The sequence below is a fragment of the Tyto alba genome, unplaced genomic scaffold (genome assembly GCF_018691265.1).
Source record: "Tyto alba isolate M040663 unplaced genomic scaffold, T.alba_DEE_v4.0 Super-Scaffold_49, whole genome shotgun sequence".
In the NCBI taxonomy this organism is placed as follows: domain Eukaryota; kingdom Metazoa; phylum Chordata; class Aves; order Strigiformes; family Tytonidae; genus Tyto; species Tyto alba.
In genome coordinates, this window is record NW_024881325.1 from 4234885 (window position 1) to 4262824 (window position 27940).

Sequence of the window (27940 nt, forward strand, 5' to 3'; positions counted from 1 at the left end):
GCCTGGGCTCTGGGCTGCTGCTGGGGGTCCGAGCTGGGCGTCGAGTGCGGGGTGTCCGGGATCCCATGTCGCCCTTGCTCTATGAATAGGGGCACGGGGATGTGTGGGGAGGAGGAAGGGGTCCATGGGGACACAGGAGGAACAGGTGAGGCTGAGGAAGGGGAACAGGTGAGGCTGAGGAAGGGGAACAGGCAGTTTGAGATGAGGAAAGGATCAGCACCAGGGTTGGGGATGTATGGGGAGAGTGGGAGACGTTGGGGATGAGGGAAAATGACAGGATGGGGTGGGGAACAGTGAGAAGGGTGATGAAGAGACGTACAAGGGTGAGCAGCTGGGTGGGCAGGTAAGGGGGAGCCCCTTGCCCATGAGGTCACAAAGGAGGACAGGAAAGCTGGGCTAGGGCACCCTGGCCTGTGGCCACAAGTGTGGGGGGAATTTGGGTGGGAGCAAGGCCATCCCCCTGGTTGCATGGCTACGATGGCAGCCTGACACCTGGGGCTGTGTCAGTGACCCAACCCCTCTTTTCTGCCCCTGGTGCAGGTGGGTGTGCTGCCTGGCTGTGGGCTGCATCCACTGTCCCTGATGGGAATGTCCTTTGCTGCCAGTTGTGCCCTAAACACCTGTCCCTGCATGGCACAGACATCTCTGCCCCTCCTGTACTGTTGCCCCCAGCATTGGCTGGGACTGAATTTCCCACAAGGGAGGTGAACCCTATTCCCAGAGCCGGCTGCATGCCTGGGCTCCCCATGCCCTCAAACTGTGTGCAGGCCCTGCGCCTGTGTGTCACCATCCCCTGGTCTCAGGGACTGGGATCTGGTGCAGAGGTGCTGATGTACCCCCAGAAGGGTGAGTGTGGGGAAGATGGTTCTCCCTTGCCCTGCTGCATTGCTGCCCCAGCCGACGTTGGCACTGGCTCAGTCCTACTGTTTTGTGGGGAGCCCGCTGTCCCAGGACTAGGGGCTGGGGCCAGGGACACCCTCTAGGTGTTGGGGGGCTGTCCTGGTGTTTCACCCTGGGATCAAGAGTGTGGACATGCCTCTGTGCTGCACTGGGGCTCTGCCCATCTGTCCTGGGGTGGGCAGGAGTCACATGATGCCATGTGCTTGCCGGCGCTGGTCATGGCACACCAGGAGTTCCACATGCGTGGGGGTGTTAATTAGTGGTTTATTATCAGCAAGACGTGGGGGTCCAGTGTGGCCCTGGGGTATCCCTGGTTTGGTGTAGCCTGTGCTCTCAGCACCTGCAGGAGAGGAGGATGTGAGTGAGGCTGGACAAGGGCAAGCAGCCCTGGCCAGGCAGGTCCCATGTGCCTTGGCCTGGAGCTGATGGGGCTGATGCAACTGGATGAGGAGGAGACCTCACCTGTGCCTGTAGTGCCAGATGGCCCCAGCAAGGGCTGCAGCCATGGTCAGCAGCACCACAATGGTGATGCTGACACTGAGAGCTACCTTGGAGCTGCCTGGAGAAGAGAGGAGAGAGGGGTTCTGGGTGTACAGGAGTCCATTTCTGGATCTGCCATCAGAGCCTGACCCACTATCCTTCAGGCACCTTACATGGGACCAGGGCCCTCTGCCTGTACCCCACGCCCCATCCCCATGGGTGGCACCTACCCCACGGGATGAGGAGGCTGCGGGTACCCAGGCTGTGGTGGCGCACGTGGCAGGCGTAGCTGTGCCCATCATGGGGGGCCACGGCCAAGGTGCTGCGGAGCTGGTAGGTGAGGTCAGCGTTGGGCAGGATGGCACTGGTGTTGAGCTCTGGGCCTGGTGGCACCTCCTGGCCATCGCGCAGCCAGGCCACACTGATGGGCCGTGGGTAGAAGCCGGTGACGCGGCAAACGAGCAGGATCTGGGCTGGGCTGAGTGTGCGGGCAAAGACCGTGGCCACGGGCAGCTCTGAGGGGCAAGAGCCAAGGGGTGAGGGTAGCCCTGGTGGGGCACTGCTTGGCCCCAGGTTGTGTAGGGTTTGAGGTGGCCATGCCAGGGTCAGGGTGGTCTCACCTTGTCTTTCCAGAGCTGCCTTCCCATACTCAATTAATTTCTTCATGTGGTCAACACAGGTGACATTGAGAAGGTGCTGCAGAGTCTCAGAGAAGCCGGTGAAGGTGTTGAACTGCCTCTCAACTTGCGCTGCCAGCTGACTCTCCTGCTGCCTCTCCCAGTGGATGTTGTCTATGTTGAAGCTGAGGAAGTTGTGGGCATTGTAGGCAAGATGGTAGAATTTGGTATAGGACCCGTTGGGATACAAGTCGCAGCCGGTCATGCACTGGAACACAAAGGGGTCTGGAGGGCACAATGGGCATCATGAGTGCAGCTAGATCTGGAGCCTGAAATTGCAGCCCAGCACTTGCTTCTTTGGGCACAGCCCTTTCTTCTTCCCTCTGCACCCTAAGTCATTCTCCCCAGGGAGAAGACATGAAAGGCCAAAGCTCAATTAGATTTGAAACTGGCCAGTGTTGTATCAGACAGCAAGAAGGGCTTTTAAAGTACGTTAAAAGCAAGAGGTCTAAAGAAAACATTGGACCGATACTTGTTGAAGCTGGTCATGTGACTAACAAGAATAAAGAAGAAGTGGAGGCATTCAACACTTTTTTTTTTCCTCCAGTCTTTAGAAATACTGATAGATCTTGGGCTGCCTGGTCCTCAGTCAGAGGACCACAACTGCAGGAACAGTGACTTTCCATTTGTGGATGCTGAAATTGTAAGGGATCAGCTGTTTCATCCAAGTACTTGATTTGTCCAAGCATTTGATTCATCTAAATGCTGAAGGAGCTGGTGGATGTTATGGCAGGACACCTCTTGATCACCTACCAAAGGTCTTGAGAGTCTGGGGTGGTCTCTGCTGACTGCAAGCTAGCCAATGTTATTCCAATTTACAAAAAGGGTGTAAGGGAAGACCCAGGAAACTACAGACATGTTAGTCTAACCTCAGTACATGGAAAAATTATGGAGAACATTATACTGGGTGCTACTGAAAGGCATTTAAAGGACAATCCAGTCATCAGGCACAGTCACCGTGTCACAAAGGGGAAGTCCTGTCTAACCAATTTGATATTCTTCTACAATAAGGTCACACACCTTGTGGGTGAGGGGAAGGCAGTGGATGTAGTTTTCCTGTATTTTAGTAAGGCTTTTGATACTGTCCCTCACAACATCCTTCTGGACAAATCCAACTGTGGGGTGGGTGGGTTCATGGTGCACTGGGTGAAGAACTGGCTAGACAGCAGCGCTCAAAGGGTTGCAGTGAATGGGGCTACATCTGGCTGGTGAACAGTCACCAGCAGTGACCCTCAGGGCTCAGTCCTATGGCCATTGCTGTTCAATATTTTGATCGATGATCTGGATGCAGGAGTTGAATGTACCATTAGCAAATTTGCTGATGATACAAACTGGGAGGTGTTGTTGACTCCCTTGAGGGACAAGAGGCCTTGCAGAGGGATCTGGATAGATTGGAGCATGGGGCAATCATCAGTGGGATGAAATGGCATTTACAAGAGCAAATGCCAGATTCTGCACCTGGGAAAGAGTAATACTGGACACAAACATGAACTGGGAGATGAGTGGCTGGAGACAAGCCCTGCAGAGAGGCATCTGGGGGTGCTGCTTGGCACCAGGCTCAATAGGAGCCAGCAGTGTGCCAAGAGGGCACACTGCATCCTGGGGTGCATCAAACAGGGCATAACCAGCTGGTCAAGAGAGAGGATTGTCCTGCTGTGTTCAGCGTTGGTGCAGCCTCATCTTGAGTATTGTGTGCAGTGCTGGCCCCCACCATTTAAGAAGGACGTGAATGTCCTTGAATGCATCCAGAGGAGGACAACAAAGCTGGTGACAGGGCTGGAAGACATGTACTCTGAGGAGTGGCTGAGAACTCTGGGTTTGTCTAGTGTGGAGAAAAGGAGGCTGAGGGGCGACCTCAGCTTTTTGAGGAGGGGGTGTGGAGAAGGAGGTGCTGATCTCTTCTCTTTGGGATCCAGGGACAGGATGCCTAATGGTTCAAAGCTGCATCACAGGAGATTCAGACTTGACATTAGGAAACTTTTAATTGCAGAGATCGTCAATGCCCCAAGCCTGTCAGTGCTTAAGAGGCATTTAGACAATGCCCTTAATAATTTGTTTTAACTTTTGGTCAACCCTAAATTGGTCAGGCAGTTGGACTAGATGATTGTTGTAGGTCACTTCCAACCTATTCTATTCTATTCTATTCTATTCTATTCTATTCTATTCTATTCTATTCTATTCTATTCTATTCTATTCTATTCTATTCTATTCTATTCTATTCTATTCTATTCTATTCTATTCTATTCTATTCTATTCTATTCTATTCTATTCTATTCTATTCTATTCTATTCTATTCTATTCTATTCTATTCTATTCTATTCTATTCTATTCTATTCTTTCTATTCTATTCTATTCTATTCTATTCTATTCTTTCCCCATGTCACTGCTCTGCTTTGAACCAGGTGGAAACTCTGCAGGTGAGAAACCTGTCCTGAGCCCTGCAGCTTGTCATCCTCAAGCTGTCCTGGTGGGATTTGTGGTGCCCAGAGAGCAATAGGGGGCTGGTGTGAGGGTGTAAGTGGAGCTGAACGTGGCCAAGGTTTGTGCTGAACACCAGGATGGCCCCGTGTGACCTCCGCACAGGACAGGGTGGTTTAGGGGTCTTGCTGGTGCAGGATGAGGCCCATTTTCTGCCCTCCTGCTAGCCCCAGTTGGGAAAGCTGTGGGTGGTGACTCTGAGCTGCTTCTTGCAGCTCCTTGTCTTGGGTGAGGAGGTGCTGAGCACCTGGTACTCACAGGGTGTCTGGTACAGCCTGGCATCATTCGACAGGGACAGGATGAAGTTGTGAATGTAGACACTGAAGAGGTTTTTCAGATTCTCCCACTCTGCTGCAGGCAGGGCAGGGTAGACCCATGGGTGGAGGTAGAGGATGTTCCCGGTGTATTTCTGCATGGTAGCAAAGACGATGTCCTCCAGGGTGGCCCAGGCTGAAGTGTCCGCAAAGCTCATGTTGTGGAAGACAAAGGTTTGGAAAATGTGGAGTTTAAAAGAACCTGCGGGGAGAGGGTGGAGATGAAGCAGCATTGAGGTGCATGAGGATGAAGGTAGAGGTCAGGGGTCTGCTGGCTCCAGTGCTGGTGGGCAGCCCTGAGAGGAAGGGTGGTTTGCATTGTCCCTGGAGACAGGCAGGGCAAGATGGGGCAGGCAGGCAGGGTGGTGGGAATCCTCAGTTGTACACACTTTGCTGTTTCCTCCCATGGCCTTGCTGAGTCTCTCCCTGCTTTTCCTCTAATTTCCTTTGTTTAGCCATCCACCTCCCCAGTGTGACCTTCTGGGAGCTGTTACTTGGCTGTGTGGAAGGGATAGCTGGGGGGACCTCAGTGCTGGTTTGGGGTGATGCTTCCCCTGGCAAGGAGCACCCATGCCAGGACCCGGATCCACTGGAATCTGCACATAGTACAAGGGCTGGGGGGGCTGGGAGGGAGGGGCATTCCACCCCAGTTGAGGGGCTTCCGGGCAGTGCTCGAGACCAAACCCTAACTGCAGGCAGGAAACTGAGTTTGGTGCTGCAGCACTGAATGAGGCTCCAGTACTAAGCAGGGCAGAGTGAAACCCGTTTTGGAGCAGTGGGTGCTCCCCTGGCCAGGGCACAGTGAGTGCCTGCCCATGGAATGGGAAGCACAGGCTGGGAAGGCAGGTGAAGGCTCATTGTAGCTGCAAGAGGAACCTTTGAGTGTTGTTTCACAGGGGAGAACGCAGATGATCCGGTGACCCTTTGATTACAAGAGAAATGATCCCTCAGGCTGAGGGCAGTGCCCAGGAACTGCTCAAAGGGCTGGATCGCAGTGCAGGGCTGTTGTGCCATGAGGGGATGAGAACCTCTGCTGCCCACAGGCTCCCTGCAGGAGGCAAGCATTTTTGGGGGGCACCACAGCACCCCAGGCCTGGCTGAGGGTCCCCTTGCCCCCTTGGCTGCTCAGGTGTCTAAATGTAGCCAGTGGTGCTGTGCTGGGCAGGATGGTGTGGAGCAGGAAACTGCAAGCAGTTGAGCAGGGATGGGGCAGCTTTGAGTGCTGTGAGGTGTGTGTGCGTGTGTGTGGGCCCTTGGTGATGGGGACAGTGGTCTGTCTGTGCCCACCCCTTGCCAATTCTGTGGGGTCCCGCAGTGCAGGGATGGGAGCAGATGGGGGTGAGCCAGGGATCTCACTTACCCTCTGAATCTGCCCACGTCCCAGGGAGGAGGAGGAGAAGGAAAAAGAGAAGGAGGAGGCGAGGGAGCCGCATGGTGCCGGCAGCAAGTGTGCAGGAACAAGTGTAGCAGAAGGAGGAAGGGGTCACGTGAGCTGTGACCATGCACTTCTCCCCAGGGATGCTCTGCCTGGGCAGCTCTGGCTGTGCCAGTGTCGTGGGGCGGCCCCAGTAGCCAATGAGACTGGTGCTGAGGTTTTAGGGAGGGCCTTGCTAGGTGTATTCCCCCGGGGGAAGTGTCAAAGCTGGTGGAGGGCTGGGCTGGGGTGCTCTGGCCAGTGGCTGCAAGTGCCAGGGGAATTTGAGTGGATGCGAAGTCATCCCTCCTGGTTGCAGGGGACATCCCTCCTGGGTGCAGCAGCACCCTGACACCCAAGGAGATGCAGGCTGAGCCTGGCCCGTGGTGGCCTTTTCCCCCTCCCGTGGTAACCCCCAGAGGTTTACTCTGTAGTCCCTGAGTATAGGGTATTGAGTTTATGTGGCAAGTTTTGGTAGCAGTGGGCCTACAGTAGTGGCTTCTGTGAAGAGATGCCAGAAGCTGCCCCCGTGTCCAACAGAGTCAGTTCTAGTCTGCTTCAAGACAGACTTGCCACTGGACAGGGCTGAGGCAATCAACAATGTTGGTAGTGCCTCTGTGCTAACATACTTAAGAAGGGGGGGTAAAAACTGCTGTGCAACAGCAGCTGGGAGACAGAAGTGAGAGAAACAACTATGGAGACATCAAAGTCATTGAAGAAGGAGGAGGAGGAGGAAATGTTCCAGGCACTGGAACAGAGATGGTGCCTGTGCAGCCTGTGGTGAAGACCATGGTGATGCAGGTTGCCCCCCTGCAGCCATGGAGAACTATGGTAGAGCAGATATCCACTTGCAGCCTATGGAGGACACCACATCGGAGCAGATGGATGATCCTGAAGGAGGGCGTGACCCCATGGAGAGCCTGTGCTGGAGCAGGTCCTCTGGCAAGACTTATGGCCCGTGGGGGACCTGTGCTGGAGGAGTCTGTTCCTGAAGGATTGAACCCCATGGGAAGGACCCATGCTAGAGCAGTCTTATGGAGAACTGTCTCCTATGGGTGGGACCCCACACTGGAGCAGGGTGAGGAGGAAGGAGTGACAGAGACAATGCATAATAAACTGACAGCAATCCCCATTCCCCATCCCATTGTGCTGATTGGGAGGAGAAGGAGAAATAAAGAATGAAGTTGATTCCAGGAAGAAGAGGTGGGGGGAGGGGTAAAGTGGTTTTAATTTTGTTCTTATTTCTCATTATCCTGAGAGATTGGCAATAAATGAAATATTTTCCCCAAGTTGGTCCCCACAGACTGTTTTGCCTGTGACAGTAATTGTTGAGTGAGCTCCCTGTCCTTATCTTGACCCACAAGCCTTCTGTCATATTTACTCCCCCTTGTCTATTTGAGGAGAGGGAGTGATAGAACAGATGGTGGGAACCTGGCAGCTGACTAAGTTCAACCCATGACACCACCCTTCTTAGGGGTATGCTGCTCAAAGACAGAGTCCCCCAGAGCCTCATCATGGCTCTTTCATGGCTGTCAGGAATATTGGGAGGGTGACTGTCTCCCATCCCTCCAGCTTTTGAAGGAGCAGGAGTCAGGCATGAAGACTGAAGTCAAGAGTGGAAGAGATCCTGACCCAAAAACATCCTGGACAGAGGTTGAGATCAGCACTAGAGCTGGAACAGCTTCATACCTGCTTGAAACACCTCCCTGTGTCAGGGGATTGGAACTGTCACTTGGGTCCTCCCTTGCCCTTCTCTTTCCAGCGAAACAGCTCAAATCCCTCCATCTCTTCCTGGTTTGTAGCCTTCTCCATCCCCCATCCCACTTGGTTGCTCAGTGCTGGTCTGGCCCCAGGTTGTTGCTGTCCTGCCAGGGACAGACACTGGCCACAGAGATGCCAAGATGTGGGAGAGGTTGGTGGAGGAATTGCTTCTCCTGACATGCCAGGGGAGATTTGGCACTGTCCAGGAAAAGGGAGGGTCTTCCTAGCTGCAACGTGGGGTCTCTGCAGCATTCTGGGGGGGTTCCTGGGGGAACCACTCAAGGGGGAAGGAGAGTAAGAGCCAGAGGAACCAGACATAGCTAGGGCAGTTTGTAGCTTTTTAATGTGGTGGTTTTCCAGAGCAAACCCCTGTCAGTCTTGAAAGGTCAAGGATAGGATGTGATGTGAGCAGGGAGGAGAGCTGGCGGTGAGGGAGCTCATTTCTGGGCAGACAGCCAGGCCTCAAATGGTGAATTCCTGCATCTCCCATGTGGCCTCGTCACCTTTCCTGCAAGAGGGGGCCACCATGAACTGCGCTTGGGACCAGGGAGCTCATCTCTGCAGAGCTGCTGCTGCTTCAACCCCTGGGCCTACCCATCTGCCCATAAACCTGAAAGCAGATGGTGGGAGGGAGACCTCACCTGTGCTTCCACCACCAAAGCCCCCCAGCAGAGGCTGTGGCCACAAGGAGCAGCGCTGCGATAGTGACGCCAATGGTTGGAGCTGAGCTGTGGTTTTCTGGAACAGGGAGAGAAGAGGCTAGCCGCGTGAGTGTGGCAGCATCAGGCAAGAGCTGTCCCTCACAGGGAGAGTGGCTGCTACCTGCACCCCACGCCCCATCCCCATGGGTGGCACCTACCCCACGGGATGAGGAGGCTGCGGGTGCCCAGGCTGTGGTGGCGCACGCGGCAGGCGTAGCTGTGCCCATCATGGGGGGCCACGGCCAAGGTGCTGCGGAGCTGGTAGGTGAGGTCAGCGTTGGGCAGGATGGCACTGGTGTTGAGCTCTGGGCCTGGCGGCACCTCCTGGCCATCGCGCAGCCAGGCCACACTGATGGGCCGTGGGTAGAAGCCGGTGACGCGGCAAACGAGCAGGATCTGGGCTGGGCTGGGTGTGCGGGCAAAGACCGTGGCCACGGGCAGCTCTGAGGGGCAAGAGCCAAGGGGTGAGGGTAGCCCTGGTGGGGCACTGCTTGGCCCCAGGTTGTGTAGGGTTTGGGGTGGCTGTGCCAGGGTCAGGGTGGTCTCACCTTGTCTATCCAGAGATGCCCTCCCGTACTTGCAAAGGGTGAGGATGTGGCTCTGGCAGGAGGTGGAGAGGAGGTGCTCCAGGAGCCCCGTGATCGCCTTCTTGCTGGTGAGGGACTTGCTGACTAGCTCTGCTAGTGGGGATGGCTGCCGGGTCTCCCAACGCTGCCTCTCCATCTCAAAAGTTATGAAGTCTTTGCCACCCTCCCCAACATCTATGAAGCCCCAGCTTGTCCTATTGGGTTTCAGCACACAGCCTGCACGGATCTGGACCACCAATGGATCTGCCAAGGACAGAGCCGGTGGAGATCCCATGAGTTTGTGGGACATGAGTGACACGAGGTGGGATGTTGTTGGAGGCACATGCAGGGGTGCAATTGGCAGCAGGGTGCAATGGGTAGCAGGTCATGGGGCCATGTTTCTGGAAGCCATGGGACCCTCTGCAAGCCTTCAATCCCCTTGGAGGGTCAAAGTGGATATGGGGCCAGTTAGCACAGGATGGTTGCTCAATCAGAATGTTGTCCCCCAAAATATTTGCCCCCAACTTTCTCTTTCCCTGATCTGTGCTGCATGAGTCCTGCAGCCCTGGTATATTTGTTGGCAGCTCCCTGGTGTGCAGATGGGTACCCCTGTGTCAGATGTCAGGAGCCCTGAGGGGTTTTTCTGGTGTGCTGCCCTCCCTGTCCCTGCTAGTCATGTGTCCCAGCAGCTGCGACATTTCTTATTACCCTTTCAGGAGATGTTTCACCCTATGAGAACTCACAAATGCCACCTTGGTGGGGAGTAAGGCACATCTGGAATGGGGCTAGGGCTCTGGGTGGGGTTGTTCCTATACTCACAGTCCCGTTGTGCCTGCTGTGCCATTTCATGAACATATCGGACCATATTGCGTAGAAAGGGTTTGATGTGGACCTTGATCTTCTCCATGTCACCCTCATTTGTGGCCTGGAGGGCCCAGGGCCAGTGGAAGTGGATGCTCCAATTGGCAGGATCCAGTGCAAAGATAGGCATGTCCCCCAGGAGAGCCACCCCAAACACCTCAGCAGAGCTGATGTTGTCAAAGAGGCTGGTCTGGAGCAGCTGGAAAACCTGTGGCTCTGATGGGAAAGAGGATGGGGATGGGAAGGGCTGCAGGAATGAGAAGATGGGAGGTGGGGCTGGAGAGGAAACAGGTGGTTAAAGATTAATGGAAGAAATTTTTCATGATGAGAGTGGTGAAACACTTTAACTGGTTTCCCAGAGAGGTGGTGGATGCCCCATTCCTGGAAATATTCAAGGTCAGGTTGGATGAAGCTTTGAGCAACCTGATCTAGTTGAAGATATCCCTGTTCATTGCAGAGGGGGATTGGACTAGATAGCCTTTAAAGGTCCCTTCAAACTGAAACGATTCTATGATTCTATGCTCTTCAGCCTGCTTAGGGTTGCTTTCCTGTCTGATCTTCTTCTGCCTCTGCTTTTTTTTTTTTTTTTTTTTCTTCTCTATTTTACTTTCAACAAGGTGTTTCTCTCCTGTAGAGGATTACAGGGACCTTGTCCCCTACCCTCCCTGCCTTCGTCCTGCACAGTGCCTGCTGTCTGGCTGTGTGGAGTGAAGTGGATGGGGGGGGGGGGGGCACCTCAAAGCTTCTTTGGGGAAATGCTTCCCCCAGAAGAAGCATCCACGCCAGGACCTGTATCTGCCAGGGATCTGCACACAGAGGATGTGGAGGATGGAGGAGGGGAAACAACATTTCATCCAGGTTTAGGGGCTTCTGGGCATCAGGAGCTCAAGGAGACTGAACCCTGGCAGGGGCAGGAGAGTATCCCAGCCCAGAGATTAATCCTGCATTCCTATGTCTGCTGCCGCCCTTCCCAGAAACGTGAGGTCTCATGGGGTTGTGGTGAAATGCTGTGTGCAACAGCAGCACCTGAAACACCCTCTCACAGGTGCATCTCCCCAGCAAACAAGGGGCTGCTGGAAGGGGCCCACAGCACTGCATGGGGCTGAGACCCCCCCTGGCACCCAGGGTCTCCCTGCAGGAGGAAGGCACCTTTGGGGGAACCCCAACACCCCAGGACTGAGTGGGGATGCCTGGCCTCACTTCTGCTTGGGTGCCCAAGCATCTGTGCTGGAGTCAGTGGGGCATGAAGCCCTGAGCAGTGGGCAGAAATAGAGAGGGTGGGGAGGGACAAGGCACCTTAGGGTGCTGTGCAATAGGGGGTGGCCCTTTGTTGATGGGGATCATCTACCCCATGCAGGGGACAGTGGTCTGGCCATGCCTCCTCTGAGGAACCTGTGGGGTTCTCTGACAGGGTGGTGAAGGTGGTTGGGATGAGCCAGGGCTCCCACTTACCCTCTGGGTCTGCCCACATCCCAGGGAGGAGGAGGGGGAGAAAGAGGAAGAGGAGGTCAGCGGGCCGCATGGTACACGCAGGAAGGCTGAAGCAGCAGCAGCAGCAGTCACTGCAGGAGGAAGAACCTGTGGAGTCCCATGCTTCAACCCAGCCCAGAAGTCAGGGCCATAGCTCTCTACCAATGGGACTCGTGCAGACATGTTGGGGAGGAGCCTAGAGGTCCGGAGCTGGGGGCTGGGTATGTGTGGGAGGGAGGAAAGCTGAAATAAGTTCTTGAGCATGAAGTGCCATGGCAGGCTGGGGAGAGCCCGGCCAGGAGGAGAGTGCAGGGAAAACGAGTCCCAGAAAATGGCAATAGGAGAAAATGGGTGCTCAAGGACTTGAGATTATTGTCTGACTCTCCCTCCTCACCGATGGTACCTTGTACCTTCTTGTGGGATGCATCAGTTCTGATGGAGGTGACAATGACATTTAGGTTTCAGCCCTGACTGGAGAAAGATGGCTGCTGTCCTCTCAGCCCCTGCACAGGGAGAAGGGCTGCTTTGGGTCCCCCTTGGCACCTCCGTCTCAGGCTTCTCCTGCACCACCTGCCTAATCCTAAATAAAGGAAGTGACGAGCAGTTCTCACCTCGCCCATGGCTGTGGGAAGAGTGCTGGGGAGCTCCAACTCTCCTGTAAACACCCCCAGGAGAGGGCCTGGGTCTGGGATGCAGCCTAGCACTCCCCTTTCCTTCCCACCATCTTTTGTGGGGAACCCCGTCCCTGTCCCCAAGTGCCCCCTGGACATGGGAATGGGAATGGTGGGGAACAGGAATGTCTCTATTTTCACCAGTGTCCAGTGCTGAAGGGACAAGGGGGTGACCAGAGCTAGCCTCACCCCCACAATGTCCCTGGCTCCTCCCTGACTGTCCCTTGAGGCCTCCCCTCACCCTGCAGTTTCTCTTCCCCTTTCCTGGGGGTGCCAGCACTGAGGGAGAAGGCAGAACTGAAACCACAGCCAAGGGGAAGTTTGAGGTGGAACACCCCAGTAATGTCCAAAAACTGAACCCCTTCTCTTCCATGGAGCTGTCTCACAGAGAAGTAGGGACTCTATGGTGGCCTGGTGAGTGCAGAAATGGCACCAGTGGTCCCATTGGCTCACCTTGGCATCACCCAGGGGATGTCCAACCATGCCACCACAACGACCACATCCTTCCTGGCAGGGCCACCAGGGCTGGGGTCAGAGAAGAGTGTTTTTCTGGTGGGATGGCGAAGTGCAGCCATGGGGTAGCCAGTGAGGGAAGGGGCAGGGGGGCTTTTGTCCGTGCAGTCCTATGAGGTGACTATTGGTCCTCATGGTCCCCTCCTAAGGTGACTGTTGGTCACTTCTTGCTGAACAGCTGATAGGCCATTATCAGGCCTCCGGCTTGTGTGGGTGCATGTGAGGTCACTGGTGGCTGATGGGCAGGTGCAGGCACCTGACTTTACAGGTGCTCATGATGTGTTCAGCCCCCTCTGAATTTTTTCCAGATGTCTTCCACTGTTGCAGTGGACCAGAAGTTTGGCTTTAGCTCTTCCTCTTCTCTATTGAATGTACTTGGCCTCATGTTTTTGTTGTTTTTTTTTTTTTTTTTTTTTCACTTTCTTACTTGCTGTAGCAGAAGTCATGATTTCTTCTTCCTTGATATTGTCACTTCCTTTGGTCAGAAAATGACCAAAGAGGGCAGGGGGCTGTTCATCCGCACAGACCATTGGTCCTCAGAGTCCCCTCAAGTGAGTGGTAGTTCTCAGAGTCACCACCTTGGTTACCATTGGTCCCCACAGTTCCCTCAGGTGACATTGGTTCTTACAGGCCTCCCAGCTGACCACTGGCCCTCACAGTCTCCCCCCCAGGTGACTATAGGAATTTACAGTTCCACCTTATGTGACCATAGGTCCTTGCAGTCCCTCCTCAGGTGAAAGCTGTAACCTCGCTGAGCCCAGAGCCACGCCTGGGTGAGTTGGGGTGGGGTGGGCAGGGCTGCAGTGCCTCTGGGTGCTGCACTGGGCATGTGAGTACCAGCACCAACTGGGCTGGGCCAAAATGCCCAAAGAGACTTCTTGAAACACCTGGGTGTTTGTGTGTGTGTTTTTGCAGTCTTCTGGGGGCTGTGAACAAACAGTTGCATACACCTCCCTGGTACTGGGCGTTTGGGTGTGTGTTATTGTAAGGTCTCTTGGGAGGTCATGTATAGGACCAACTATTCTTACCTGGTTTGCTTAACAGCTGCCTCTGCTTTCCAGGTTTGGTGGGAGAGCTTCTTCCTGCCATGTCCTGTGAGTGCTGCAGGGTGTTTCACTCTGTTTGGGAGATGAATTGCCCTGTGTGCCCTGTTGGTGCTGAGGCTGCAGGCTCCCATCCCCAAGGTGAGCCCTGCCCACAGCCAAAAGTTTCATCTGTCTGTCCTAGCTCAGCAAGGGCTGGGAAGGACTCAGCATCACTCCTACTGCAGCGAGATCCTTGAGCCCTATGGTCCTGGCAGGTGACTGGCTGTCAGAGAACTTCAGTCCTGCCAACAGCAATGTGGTTTACAGGGACTGTCAAGGGGAGAACCAGCCCTGATAGAGCTGTGGTGGGTATGGCCACAGGCCAGCTGGGTTTTATTCTGACTCAGCTGATAGTTGTCTTGCACATGGCTGCCAGTTTTATTCTGTGAAACTTTGTGAGGAAGTTGTGCTGTGAAACAATACCTTTTGAAACCGCATGTTCAAGTGTCTGGATGATCGGGAGCAAGAGCTAAATTCTTTCCTATGCCTGTCTGAACTCGTGACAGATGCACTCAACCCCTTAACCAAGCTAGCAATGGTTTGGTACAGGGTCTAAGGGAGGTAAAGGCCTGGGCTGTAGCCGGACCAAGAACTCCTCTAGAAAACCCACAAAAGAACAGAGTGACCCAGTGAGCATCAGTGCTTATGAGCTTGGAACAGGGCTCATGCCATTAACATGTGAATAGTGGGTGGTTTTCCAGGACTCATATAATAGATACGGGAGCATAAAGTTCCATACTAACACAACAGGATGCCAAGAAGCTGGGTGTGCGACCTGGATGGCAGAGAGTTAAAGTAATCTCAGAAAACAGAGCAAGTGTTATTTGCCAAACAACAAAAATTGTTGTAGGGATCCCAGGTGAGAAGCTCATGTCATCTACTTGCTTTGCAATTTAAAAGCACAATGAAAATATTTTGGGTTTTGATGTTCTAACTGGACAAAACTGGTTCCTGCCAGATGGCAGCATGTGTTTTTTTTTGCTACAAGTACCGACTCCAACTGTGGTAGAAATTGTGAGGCTACAGTTTGTGTACTCCATGTGGCCCCTGCACTCCCCGATTCAAAAATTACCAATGTACCTCAATATCTGATTACTGCTGTGGAAAAAAATGGAATTTCTGAGGTAATAGCAAACTTGGAAAAATGGCATATTATTTCCAGAACTCACTCTCCATATAATTCACCAGTCTTTCCAGTCTAGAAACTGGATGGGAGATGGTGTCTAACAATAATAGGCACTCAAATGCCAACACAGCCCCACTAATGGCTGCAGTACCCAATATTGTAACTTTAACAGCCACACTACAAGCAGCCACACATCCATGGATGGCAGTGCTAGATGTCAGAGATATGTTCTTTATGGTCCCCTTGCAGGAGAAGGATAAAGAGTAATTTGCTTTTACTTGGGAAGGTTTACAATACACCTTAAATAGATACACGCAGGGGTATAAACATTCACCCACAATTGCTCATGCTGCACTTGCTGAACTTCTACAGTCTCACTTCCTCAGGATGTGAAACTGTACCAGTATATAGATGTTATTCTAATCAGAGGGACTTCCCCTGAAAAGGTGGAGGAAGTGGCAGCAGCAGCAGTGTGGCAAGCACTACACAAAGCAGAAGTTGAGATTCACCTGAGAAATGTCAGGGACCAAGTAGAGAAGTAACACTTTTAGGTACTTGGTAGATAGTGGGCAGTGCAGGGATTCCTCCAGATACCTTAAGAAAAATAGAACAGCTGCAAATGCCCTACTCTAGGAAAGAGATACAACAGTTAATGGAAACTTTAGGACATTGGAGAAAACACGTACCAGCATTTTCTATCATTGCTCACCCACTGTGCTCACTTTTATGAAAGGGAAAACTATGGAGATGGAACCCAGAACATGAAGAGGCAGTCAAAACCTTAGTACAGGAATTAAAAACATATCATTCATTGGGACCAGTACGCTACCACGACCTCATTATAGCTGAATGGAGTTTTGCTGAACATGGTGCTTACTGTAACCTATTCCAAACTGGCCCTGATGGACCAACGAGGCCTTTAATGTTTAACTGAAGTACAGTTAAAGAGACAGAACAGAGATATTCTGAGCGGGGGGGAAAAGAGACTTTTGTCTTAGGCCAAGCAGTTAAACAAGGTGAGCCACTAATGTGTAACCTGTCCAGAAAGACCCTGATGAGACTTGTATTGTTTTCCCTTTCCAGGAACATTACCAGGAATGATACCAGCACACCTGCCCTGGAGATCAAGTTAATCATTGAAGGACTGCTTTGTCTTCTTGCAGGAGTAATCATTGCCAGCATGAAGCAAATTCAGTTTACCCATCAACAGGCTTGACCCACAGGGTGGTGACCCTTACTTCTTCTATTTGGTTTGAGGTCCTGTACCTGAGACTAAGAGATCCTTCCTTACTTAAGTCAGAGAGACCCCTTATTCACAACAGATCCTAGTTAAGCAACTGATAGCATGCTGAATTAATACTGCTGAAGTCTGTGTAGCTAATTCCATTAGACACAAACTGTTGCCCAAGTCTGAGACTAAGTCTGGATTGAGCTGCACCTAGCCTCCTTTCTGAAAAGGAATTTAGAAAGCAATGGGTTCCACTCTGAACCTCATGACTCAGAAGGAGGGTCTCTCTTACGTATCTGGCCTCTGTGTAAATCATTCTAACTCAATTTTCTTTTCTATGTTTCTTTCATGTAGTAATAGAATGAAGCTTGCCATCAAGCTTTGTTAAGTTTTACTTTTATAACATCATATTAAAATCACTTTTGCCAATACCTTTGACAGTGATTCTTTAAGTGATCTAAATCACTCATCTGCAACAAATTGGCATAGTCAGCAGGATCCTAAATAAGAATTCATGGCAGAACTCCATTGTCTTCTGTGGGAGACTAGCTCCCTTTTTATCCTTAACTGGGAGGCCTGGGGGCACTTTACTGCCATGCGCACAGTTGCTTATTTCCATGAAATATGTAAGAATGTGTCTGCATATGCACAAACACACTTTTTTTTTTTTTTTTTTCCTTTTCTTTCTTTGATGTTTCTTGCAATTATCACCAATAATTCAATGGTGTTCTAGTTTCGTTTTGCAGCTGGTCCTCCTTCAGCCCAAACAAAATCTGAGGAAAGGCACACGTTCTTAGTGAAAACATGAATGTTTTAATTTCATTTTATACACATCTGCAGCTCCCACAGATTACATCAGAGTTTCAGTGTTACTCAGCACTTTGTAAAACGGTTTGTGGCCAGGTGCTGTTAGTCTGTGTGGAACAGTTCAGCCTCAGCAGAAATATTTCTGGAATGTGGTTAATAAAGGCAGCTTTTAGGAAAAAATACTAGAAAGTGACACTAGAAGGGCACAGCTTACTGCTTATTGATAAATGTGTTATTGTACCAGAAGTGTGAGAAATTGCCATTGGGCATTGTGGTGCCCTAAAGAGCCTTAGTGGGTGCATGGGGCAGTGCCATGAGGTAAGAGGTGATCGTATGTAACAAATGAGGATGTCTCAGACTTGCATACTTGCCTGCTTAGCAAATTGAAGTGGGTCAGGAACCCCTCAGATTTCCCCCCTGCGTCTCTGAGTTGAGTTGATCTCACACTCAGCAGTGCCCAGAATTTTGTCAGAGCAGAAAAAGGTAGAGTTTTTGTCCCTATGAGAGTGGCAGAAGGAAACAGAGAATGTTTGCTCCCTTCTGATCTAAGCTTCTTTGCTGACGATGGAGTTCCTGGACTCTGATTCCTCCATCTGCTGGTGCTTTCTGAAATGAGAGGGGGATGTCTCATGGGTATTCCATGGAGAACACCTTGTGGAGGTGCAGACAGCAGCTCCAGGGCCAGAGCAAGAGCTTTGCTATTAAGTGCAGCAGTCCTCTGGGGTATTTCCTCCCATTTTCTCCCACTGCTGCTCTGCGTGACAGAAGGTGCCTCACCTGAGCCTCCACACCCAAAGCGCTGTGATGGTAGCCATGGTCATGGCAGTCAGCAGCCCAGCCCCAAGCCCTGCGATCAGCACCACTTCTGAGTTCCCTGAGAAACATGAGCAGAGGCTGCCATGAGCTTTCCAGGCTTTTCTCCAGCCCAGGACCTCCAACCCTGTCCCAATGGGTGGCACCTACCCCACGGGATGAGGAGGCTGCGGGTGCCCAGGCTGTGGTGGCGCACGCGGCAGGCGTAGCTGTGCCCATCATGGGGGGCCACAGCCAAGGTGCTGCGGAGCTGGTAGGTGAGGTCAGCGTTGGGCAGGATGGCACTGGTGTTGAGCTCTGGGCCTGGTGGCACCTCCTGGCCGTCGCGCAGCCAGGCCACACTGATGGGCCGTGGGTAGAAGCCGGTGACGCGGCAAATGAGCAGGATCTGGGCTGGGCTGGATGTGTGGGCAAAGACCGTGGCCACGGGCAGCTCTGAGGGGCAAGAGCCAAGGGGTGAGGGTAGCCTTGGTGGGGCACCGCTTGGCCCCAGGTTGTATAGGGTTTGGGGTGGCCATGCCAGGGTCAGGGTGGTCTCACCTTGTCTATCCAGAGATGCCTTCCCATAGTGCAGTAACACCTCCATGTCATCAACACAGGTATCATTGAAGAAGACTTCCACCAGCTCGCTGAAGGCAGTATAGTTCTGGAGAACAGCCTGGACGTACCGTGACAGGTTGGTGTCTTGGGAGAGGACCCAGGTGGCCTTGTCCATGTCAAAGCTGAGGAAGTCCTGGCCATTGTAGCCCACATAGGCAAAGGACCGGGAGGTCCTGTTCGGGTAGAGCTCACAGCCCGCCATGCACTGGGCCACAAAGGGGTCTGGAGGGGCAAAGAGGAGAGAGGTTGCACGAGGGGCTGGAACTTCCTGCAGACATGGTCAGCATTTGTTCAGAACCAGCCCTGCTGGGTCCTTCCCCACTTCCCAGATGCTGTTCAGAGAGGGGATGCAGGGAAGACCAGTTACTCACAGGGCACATCTTTCTGCATGGCACCTTCATTGATCAGGTGGTTGAACTGCTGCAAATAGATCTTGATCATGTTCTCAATGGTGTCCCAGTCACTGCGGGGCAGGGCTGGGCGCACCCAGGGCTGGTAGAAGTGGATCGTCCAGGTGTGCTTATCAAGAGAACCAAGCTCGATGTCTTCCAGCAGGCCCAGCCCCTCTGTGTCCACGAAGGATGTGTTTTGGAAGGTGGAGGTCTGGAGCAGCCGGATAGTGAAGGTCCCTACACGAGACGGAGGTCAACCAGGGGAGATGGGAGTGGGAGTAGAGGGCTGGGGAAAGTGGAGGGGCTGAGGGACGAGTCCTCAGGGGTGCAGGAACCTGTGGACCTCCCACAAGGCCTGTGCATCCTTCGCAGCCCCAGATCCCACTCCCTGAACCTACCTGGGGTGGCTGCATCCCCACAGAGGAGGAGGTGTGGATCCAGGGTACAAGGAGGGGTGAGGAGGTAAATGACCAAGGAAGGTGGGGAGAAGGAAGCACCTCACCCGTGGGGTCCCACAAGGGTATGGGAGCAGGTGTGGAGGAGCTAGGGCTCCCACTTACCCTTCAGGTCTGCCCATGTCCCAGAGGGGAGGAGGAGGTAGAAGAGAGGGGGGATGAAGCAACAGCAAGGAGGCTGCATGATACCAGCAATGAGGCCCTGAGCGTGCAGTAGTGGGTGCAGCAGCAGGAGGAAGGGGCTGTGAGAGATGTGGCTGCACACTTCTTCTCAGGGTGGCTTTGCCCAGGCAGCTCTGCTGGTGCTAGTTACCCTGACAGCCAATGGGACTGGCACTGAGGTTTTGGGGAGGGCCTCAAGGTTCCTGCTTGGAGTGGGCTGGTCTGGGGCATCCTCAGCATGGCTGTGTGTGCTGATGGAATTTGGGTGGGAGTGAGGACATCCCACTGACTGTAGGAGGGGTCTTCTACATCTGCAGCAGCACCTTGACAATCAGGGCAGTGCAGGTGACCCAACCCCTCTTTTCTACCCCCATGGAGTTGCCACCTAGTCACGGGATGCACGCACTGTCCCTGACAAGAATGTCCATTGCTGCCACTCATGCTTGGCATGTCTGTCCCTGCGTAGCACAGATATCTCCATCCTCTCTGTGCTGCCTACTTAACCAAGCGGGTTTGCCCCAATGTGACCATCTTTCCCTCAGACAAGGTGTACCCTGTTCCCACAGCTTGTCCACAACCATGGGTTCCCAGGCTCTGCACTGGCCCCATGCCTCTTTGTGACCTCCTGGCCATTCTGCAGCTAGGCCATGCTGATGAACTATGGGTAGAAGCCAGTGATGTGGAAAATCAGCAGGACCAGAGCTGGGCTAGGTGTGCATGAGGAGACCATGGCCATGGATGGCTCTAGGGTGCAAGAGTGAGGGGAGCTTGTGATATCCCCTGACTCCTTGTCACTGCTGGCCTGTTCCTGGGGAAGGGGACTCCCCAGGGAAAATGTGACAAACAGTTCCAGCCTGGCCCACAGTTGCAGGGTTAGGGACAGGTGCAGACAGGGCTGGAGGAAGTGGCTCCTCCAGGAGCTCCTCTTGGAGCTCAGAAAGTGGATGGGCTGGAGCAGCTGTAGTGTGATGGTCCCCAAGGGGAGAGACAGGCTGCAGGTCCTGGAAGGGACTGTTTCCCAGTGACAGTCATTGGACTCTTGGAGAGGTGGTGCTTGTCCAGGCAGGATCCCTAAGCTGGGACAGAGATGGGACCATTGTCCCCCACACTCTGAGGCCCATTCCAGGGAACAGCCTCCTTATTTCCATGGAGCTCCATCCATGCCATGGAACCTGGGAGCTGCCTCTCTGTTTCCCCGCACTCCACAGTGCTGGGGAGCTCCAACTGTCCTGTAAATGCCCCCAGGAGAGGACCTGGGGCTGGGATGCAGCCTGGAACTTCCCTTCCTCCCCACCATCTTTGGTGGGGATCCCTGCCCGCCTCCCCGGGTGTCCCCTAGGCATGCGAACATCCCCCTGCTCTGTCTCCATTGTCACCAGTGTCCAGTGCTGGAAGGACAAGGGGTGACCAGAGCCGGCCTCACCCCCACAATGTCCCCTACCCACTGCTCCTCCCTGACTGTCTCCTGAGGCCTCCTCTCACCCTGCAGTTTCTCTTCCCCTTTCCTGGGTGTGCCTGTGTTGGGGGCAAACGCAGAACTGAAACCACAGCCAAGGGGAAGTTTGAGGTGGGGGTGCCCTGATAACCTCCAAACAAAACCAGGTCTGAGATGTCCCCTCTGCAATGTGGCAGGGTGCCATGTGACCCCTCTGAGCACAACTCTGTCCCTGTTCCATGTCTCCATCTTGGGTGTCCCCAGCTGTTGTGGGGACACAGGAAAGGCCCATATGGGGCTGCTGGAGGCTGAGCTCTAGCACCTCATAACAATGAGTCAGATATGGGGAGTCAAGGACATTGAATCCCTTCCCTTCCATGGACCTGTCCCATGGAGAAATAGGGATGCTTTGGTGGCCTGGCACACCCATAAATGGCACCAACTTCCTGAGCAGCTTACCTCATCATCACCCAGGGCATGTCCAGCAATGTCCACATCCCTCCCAGCAAGACCGGCAGTGCTGGGGTCAGAGGAGCGTGTTTGGCTGGTGGGATGGCAAAGTGCAGCCATGGGGTATCCAGTGAGGGAAGGGGCAGGGGGGCTTTGGTCCACACGGTCCTATGAGGTGACCATTTGTTCTCACTGGCCTCCCTAAGGTGACTGTTAGTCACTTCTTGCTGAACAGCTGATAGACCATTATCAGGCCTCTGGCTTGTGTGGGTGCATGTGTTGTCACTGACACCTATCCTCCTGCTTTCCAGTTTCCACTCCCCTTCTTATAGTTGCAGGTTACAGTTATTTCCTTTGATGTGGTTGCAGAGGCATGGGAGGTTGTGCTTAGTGCTCAGCTGTTTCTTTCAACCTTAAACTTTTCTTCTGCTTCTTCTTCCTTCTTGCTTGTTTCCTTTGCTTCAGAATAGGTCCTCTACAGCCCACAGTCCCTTTGGAGAACTACATTTTCTCACATGGTCTTATTTATAGACCACAGTCTCTTTGGGGTGTACCTGGTCTTCCATGGAGCACCCCCTGTTGCTCTGACCTTGCTGTTCCTTTTTCTGGGTATTTACTTCTCTTTCTTAAATACGTTGTCACAGAAGTGCCACAAACTCCTCGTGTTCAAAGGAGGTGAGCTGACAGGAACCAGCTATCATCAGCATAGGTCACTTCATGTTTTCCTCTGCAGAGGTTGCCCTGGTAGCCCTCCATCTCTCCACCCACCACCCCCCCCCCAAAAAAAAAAAAAAGACCTTGCCAATTATGCCCAATACAATTTTTTACTGCAGTACAGATGCAATGGTTTGAACTGGATGATTATTTAGCTGAGATTATATTGGGGTTGGTGCATATTCACAGTAGTACAACAAAAGTTACATTTTTGAGGGACTGCAGTGCACTTTCGTCTTTCTAATTTAGTTCAAGGATGGCTTCTTGATAACACCTGTCATTAAGAAACTGTTAAGAAACCTGGTCATAACCCCACCTTCACTTGGGAACTGCTTGTAACCAAGAATCTTGTCCTTGGCTCCCACCTGTGCTACAAAGGAGCCATGTTGCAGCTCTGTCTGTGGCAACTCTTGTACCTCCTCATTCCTGACACCAGTCCTGTCCCATTGGCTTGACTGGATCTGAATTATCAGCTTAGATTTGCTAGGTGACCACTGGACTCCTGGCTGATGCTGGTTACAATTTCCAGATCTGATTCTTACTCTGAATTTGCTGATTTGACTTCCCGGCTCCTCGCTGGTGATGTAGCAACCTTCCTCCCTTGCTCTGACCCTCTGATCCTAGCTCACCTTCCCTTGTAGAGCAGCCTGTCCTTGACATCATAGCTGTCAATGGAATACACTGGGTTTGTCCTAGGACCTCCCAGTGAGCTTTTGTACATGAAGAGTGATTTAGTCATAAATCTTGGCCACTTGGTCTTTGCTGGAGCTACACCATTTTCATATCAGCTGGAGACCTGATTCTTCTCAGTGATGCTAAGTTATTTTGTCCTTTTTGTGAAAAGTGGTTTAAGTGATCCAAACTATAAACTGATTTTATATTCATTAAGTAAACTGTCCAACTAGCCAAATTGTCTTTGATCTGCTGATACATCTTAGGATGAGAAGCTTTGCACTTTCAAACTTATTATTCCCAAGAATGGGATGAATCAAACCTGAGATCTGCCTTCTTCTCTTCACTGTTGGAGCCTAGGTGATCAGACCCATGCAAAATGTGAACATGCCTATTGGTACAGAAAACGAACCTTTTAATTTCCACCCATCCCTGGTTTTGCTTTTTAATGATGCTTTTCTTCTGTTTATATAATGAGACCCAAAACCATCTAAACACCGAAATGAGGTGCCTTAGGGTAGGGTGCAACTTACTGTGGGTGATTTCACATAATGATATAACTTGCCCTGTTTCTTTTATTAGCACATACTAAAATTTGAACGGGTTTGGTAGTATACAACACTTAATTGCTTCCCTTGTATTTCTTGGTTAAAGTTTGCTGAGCAAACACAGAAACTTCATTATTCCAAGCTATTAAAGACACCTAAAGGGAGAAACTAGTGTCAAGGAGCAATGTAGACTTTTTGTCTCCCCTGTACTCTTATTTTCTTGAATACATCCATTATCTCCCACATTACGAGTATAAAAACAACTTAAGATTTCTCTTAGCTTTTCAGATAGTTGAGTTTAAGTCTTGGTATAAACTGTAACAACGGGATGCCCTCTTGTTATTTCAGCTGTAGATGAATGCACTTATCAATGTTGACATTAGTCAAAGAAACCTTGGTAGGTGTGAATTTCCTATCCAAACAACATTGTCTTTATTGTATGGGATTATAGTCGAGCTACTTTAGTGGAAGAAACATTTACTTCAAGGACACAAGTCATCGCATAGGTTTCAAAGACTGGGGAACAGATTCATCCCCTCAAGTTACTATTTCTAAATATTAACTGTAAAAGTACAAACCATTTCCTAATTGCAGACATCTGGTGACATTTGACATACCCAATGATAATGAGCATGGTCTTGATTTATTATTGCAGAAGACCAGGTTTCACATGTCCTTTTTGCCAGTCTCACACACTTACCTTGGACACCAAAGGACATCTCATGTGGTGCAAGGCATCAATACATGGGCAAATGAGTCAAACATGATCTAAAAGCTTGTGAAGAAGTTACTAAAGGGTTCATCTCATATGTCTCGTCTATTAGAAATGGAGATGTGACCCTAGACTAGAGATATTTGATATCATTTTAGGTGATCCAGCATCATTTTCCTGCTTCAAAGCAGTTCAAGTTTCCTATAGGTCCTCTACCATTCCTCTCAGCCTCAGACAGACACATCAGATAGCCAGGGATAGACAGATCTGTAAAAACAAGCAAAGTAACACCTATGTGTCTTTCCCATGAATGCCTGAAACGAGAGGAGATGAATCCTAACCATGAAATGCATTTGAAAATGACCAAACTTCAGTTCAGTCTAACACAGTAAATGATAAAAATTTGCCCTCAAATATGGAGTATAGGGTGGTTCTTTCCCCTTGGGCACTTTCATCCCATTTTGTCTAGTTGTTTGGAGATTAAAGCATTGTTCCAGAAAAATGGTGCTATCAAATGATTAAGAAAGAGAAGGTATCTACCCTTTATTTAAAGAAGTGTTTATTCTTTTCTTCTCTAATTGGCAACACAAACCCCCACCTTCCCAACTTTATTTTTATGATCATTGTCCTCAAACTATTCTTCATATTTTGATTTCTTAGGCTGCAGACCATTGAATTCAACATGGGAGTGGCCACACTGTATACCACTGGTACAAGTTTGTTCATGTTCAAGGAAGTCTTTGCTGTTGGACTCAAATACATGGAGATGCCCTCCCCACAACACAATGAGAAAACCATGAGATGGGAAACACAAGTGGAGAAGGCTTCAGTAGAAGTGGTCTTCAGGACAGTGATAACAGTATAGATGTAAGACATAGCAACACAGAGGAAGGTTCCCAAAATCACCAGAGAAGAAAGTATCAATATGAAATTTGCATCACATATGTGGCCACATGTGCCAGTTGCAGTAGTGGTAGAATAACACACTGGAGCCACAAAATGGTAAACCAGTCAGTAAAATTGCAGGCATCAAAGGTGAGAGACAGCCTTCAATCCAGCAAAGGAGGATGATCTGGGTAATTGTTCTTCTACTTCTTGTAAAAATAACCAGAGGGTGTAGCACATGCCTATGCATCTGTCACAGGCAATCACTGCAAGTAGGAAACACTCAATTACCCCAAGGATAAAGAAGAAATACGACTGCAAAACACAGCTGGAAAAATAGATAGTCTGATTCCCACTTACCAGCCTGGAGAATAACCTGGGGACTGTGACTGAAGGTATACATTATATACTGAAAGCACAACCTCAGAGGAAAATACATGGGTGTTGGAGATGACATTCCAGCTGTAAAGCCATGATGATGACGGTAATGTTGCCTATTATAATGATGAGATAAAGAACTAAGGAGAGAAAGAGTGAAAGTTGTATTTCTCAAGAGCTGTGAAGTCCTAGGATGATAAAATCCACTGAGGAGCTATGGTTCCATGACTTTACTATGATCTGCAAGAGTATACAACAATAGCATCAGACATTTTGCAGGCTTTTAAAAAACAAATTCTGGGGAGAGGTGAAGTATGTTTTTCTTTCATGACTGCATGTGTTAGCAGTCACAGTTGCGAATAGAACTTATCTACAGAAAGCAGATAAGCAAGCACTCCTTTATTCCAGCACTGGGAAACACGGGGGATAGCTCCACCAAAGACATGTTCACCGACAGGTACAACCCACAACATATTTATACACTTTTTCAGCAGAGTCACGGTTACATAAGATCAACAAAATTCATAAAGTTTAGTTTGACCTTAATAATGATTGGCTTTCAGTTACCTCACCTTACCCATATTCCTATTCTACAGAAATCATTGGTCATCTTTACTAATTGATTTGAATAGAATGAAGGGAGGGTAATGATTAGCATATTCATGTTATTTCCTGAAAGTTATTATCATATGCAAATGTCCCTAACGCATGTGTGGTTATGTTGGACGGGGGTCCTCTGGTGGTTTTTGATAGTCTTCATCACTGTGTCCGCTGATTGAACTCCATACTTGCGCAAGCTCATTTCATCTTTGGCTGATTCTCATTTCTTTGGCTGATCTTCCAAACAAATCCCAGTATCTTCTGGTACCTATTGTTTTGACTCAAGATCCATAACCAGTACCCATTGTTTTGATTCAGAGTCCACAACAATACTTATAGTGTTCGAGGCACACACCATACTAGCTACTTAATCCTAAGGCCCTTAGTGTGCTTTATATTCTCATAGCTGCTACAGCTCCATTTTAAAATCAAACTCATGTTTTAAACTAAAATCAAAATAATATTGTAGGATTTAAGCCATTTTATTAAGGTAACTGCAACACATGTGCTTTACCATATTCATGGTGATAGTCTAGCCAGGGGCATATGTTTATGACTATTCCTTCTATTAGCCATAGCTGAATCAGAGAGAAGATGCCTGCAATATGAGCTTTTGGGATAAACAGTTCATATTGGTTCTTCCTTGATGTCTCAAAAATACAGTTCTTCATAAATTTTAGGCTGGGATTCACCTTATCTAACTTTAGACACCTTCCAGGTAAACAGCTACCTGTAGAAAAGGTACTGAAAGAAACAGGCACCTAGATGTGCCATTTCACTGCCCTGTTTTGAACTACTGAATTTGGCAGGACAGATCCTTGACTAGTTCTCCACCAGTTTTGAAGGGAACCAAGGATGAACAGCTGATGTGAACATTCTGGCTGCCTGCATGTCCTAGATGAATTTTTCCCCCTTTTATAGGTGGTAGGATGGGATTCCCTTGCCTAAATATGAACATTAAGTATTTTTAACATGCACTTGCATACATGATATGGTTTTCAGATGCTGTTTTAGAAGAGTGCAGGTTTTCTGAATGTCTTGTGTCATTCTTGGTACCATGGTGTGGATGTCTGAGAAATGTACGTTTAGTCCTCTGTGTCTTTCCTAAACTTACAGTGAATATACCCTAGATGTCTACAATGTGGTCAACTTTCTGTTGCCATGTTTTTAGCCATCTTTTATGGACAATAGGAAACAGAAAGCATTTATAGAGTTTGCTGCTTCTAATTTCATGTTACCTGAAAAGTATATTAACATAATCCTGGAAGTGTCCATTTAAATCATCTTGCTACATGAAGAACAAGTCTGTTCAGAATTTCTTGCAGCAGGGAAGAAATAGCTGTTTGCTACAGGTCATAGGAAGGTCTAGTATTTATAATCTTTGAACAATAAGGTTACAAATTATAGATTTGTATGATTATGAGGACCAAGGCAGAGTTAGAAGTGTGGATGAAAGATCATAGCAACCCTGAATTCAACAAAACTACACCAGTTTGCCTGGAAAGGGAAAGGTTTCTGGTTATGAACATGGTACAGCTCGTTTTGTTAGCAAGTCTGACCAACATTTAAAAAATGTAGAGATGCAGTAGTTGATGGATGTCTTTTCCACAAATGCTTAACTATATAGAAGTTCTTATCTTTTTAAAAGATGCTTGGTCTACAAGAGAGAGATTCTCTTTTCTCATACTGTTTTCCTTGGGTTTATATGTAGGTACCTACCTATAGGTACCTAACTTTTCCCCTGACTAAGGCATTGAAATTTAGGTATGACTAAATGATCTGGTTTGCTTCAGTATTAAGAAATACAAATGCTCACACTGAATGATGAAAGGAATTTTCTGTGGATTTCTGAAACCCAGAGTAGGACTTCACAGAGACATAGAAGTAAACTGTCTCCCTAGGCTTACTTTGCACCAGATGATGATTTCATCATTAGTATTGATGGAGTCCAGGCCTGTTGCAGGAATTATGCAGTCACCATCTAGTCCATGTTAGGAATTATGCAGATGCCACCTCAACAGGACTTGGTCCTAGGTTCCTGCTTGAAGAAGACAAGTTTCCAATCAGCTGAA

At 50.3% G+C, this 27940-nt stretch overlaps 2 protein-coding genes across 4 annotated transcripts; both read right to left on the reverse strand.

The window, feature by feature from the left end:
* Positions 1-1144: 1144 nt before the first annotated feature.
* Positions 1145-11721, reverse strand: LOC104368309 (antigen-presenting glycoprotein CD1d-like). 3 transcript variants are annotated; one of them, XM_042807044.1, is made up of 9 exons: positions 11605-11721; positions 10111-10368; positions 9274-9555; positions 8884-9168; positions 4794-5051; positions 2001-2282; positions 1611-1895; positions 1363-1459; positions 1145-1240 (listed from the first exon to the last, which is right to left on the reverse strand). In XM_042807044.1, exons 1-9 carry the CDS (start codon positions 11672-11674, stop codon positions 1234-1236), a joined length of 1824 nt encoding a protein of 607 aa, XP_042662978.1. In that variant the 5' UTR covers positions 11675-11721; the 3' UTR covers positions 1145-1233. The 3 variants fall into 3 exon arrangements, with proteins under 3 accessions (XP_042662978.1, XP_042662977.1, XP_042662979.1); XM_042807043.1 differs by having other exon boundaries at positions 10111-10428; XM_042807045.1 differs by lacking the exon at positions 10111-10368.
* Positions 11722-17035: 5314 nt separating this feature from the next.
* Positions 17036-19578, reverse strand: LOC122154823 (antigen-presenting glycoprotein CD1d-like). The gene is made up of 6 exons (XM_042807031.1): positions 19418-19578; positions 18837-19094; positions 18406-18687; positions 18016-18300; positions 17830-17926; positions 17036-17658 (listed from the first exon to the last, which is right to left on the reverse strand). Exons 1-6 carry the CDS (start codon positions 19494-19496, stop codon positions 17598-17600), a joined length of 1062 nt encoding a protein of 353 aa, XP_042662965.1. The 5' UTR covers positions 19497-19578; the 3' UTR covers positions 17036-17597.
* Positions 19579-27940: the final 8362 nt, after the last annotated feature.

Bases quoted from the DNA above. Each gene is read 5' to 3' on its own strand.
- LOC104368309 (XM_042807043.1), bottom strand. From the start codon at position 11,674: ATGCGGCCCGCTGACCTCCTCTTCCTCTTTCTCCCCCTCCTCCTCCCT. The intron at 1,896-2,000 runs GTGAGACCACCC...CTTGCCCCTCAG, and splicing joins GGCAGCTCTGGAAAGACAAG to AGCTGCCCGTGGCCACGGTC. The intron at 1,460-1,610 runs GTAGGTGCCACC...TCTCTTCTCCAG, and splicing joins CAGCCTCCTCATCCCGTGGG to GCAGCTCCAAGGTAGCTCTC.
- LOC122154823 (XM_042807031.1), bottom strand. From the start codon at position 19,496: ATGCAGCCTCCTTGCTGTTGCTTCATCCCCCCTCTCTTCTACCTCCTC. The intron at 18,301-18,405 runs GTGAGACCACCC...CTTGCCCCTCAG, and splicing joins GGCATCTCTGGATAGACAAG to AGCTGCCCGTGGCCACGGTC. The intron at 17,927-18,015 runs GTAGGTGCCACC...CATGTTTCTCAG, and splicing joins CAGCCTCCTCATCCCGTGGG to GGAACTCAGAAGTGGTGCTG.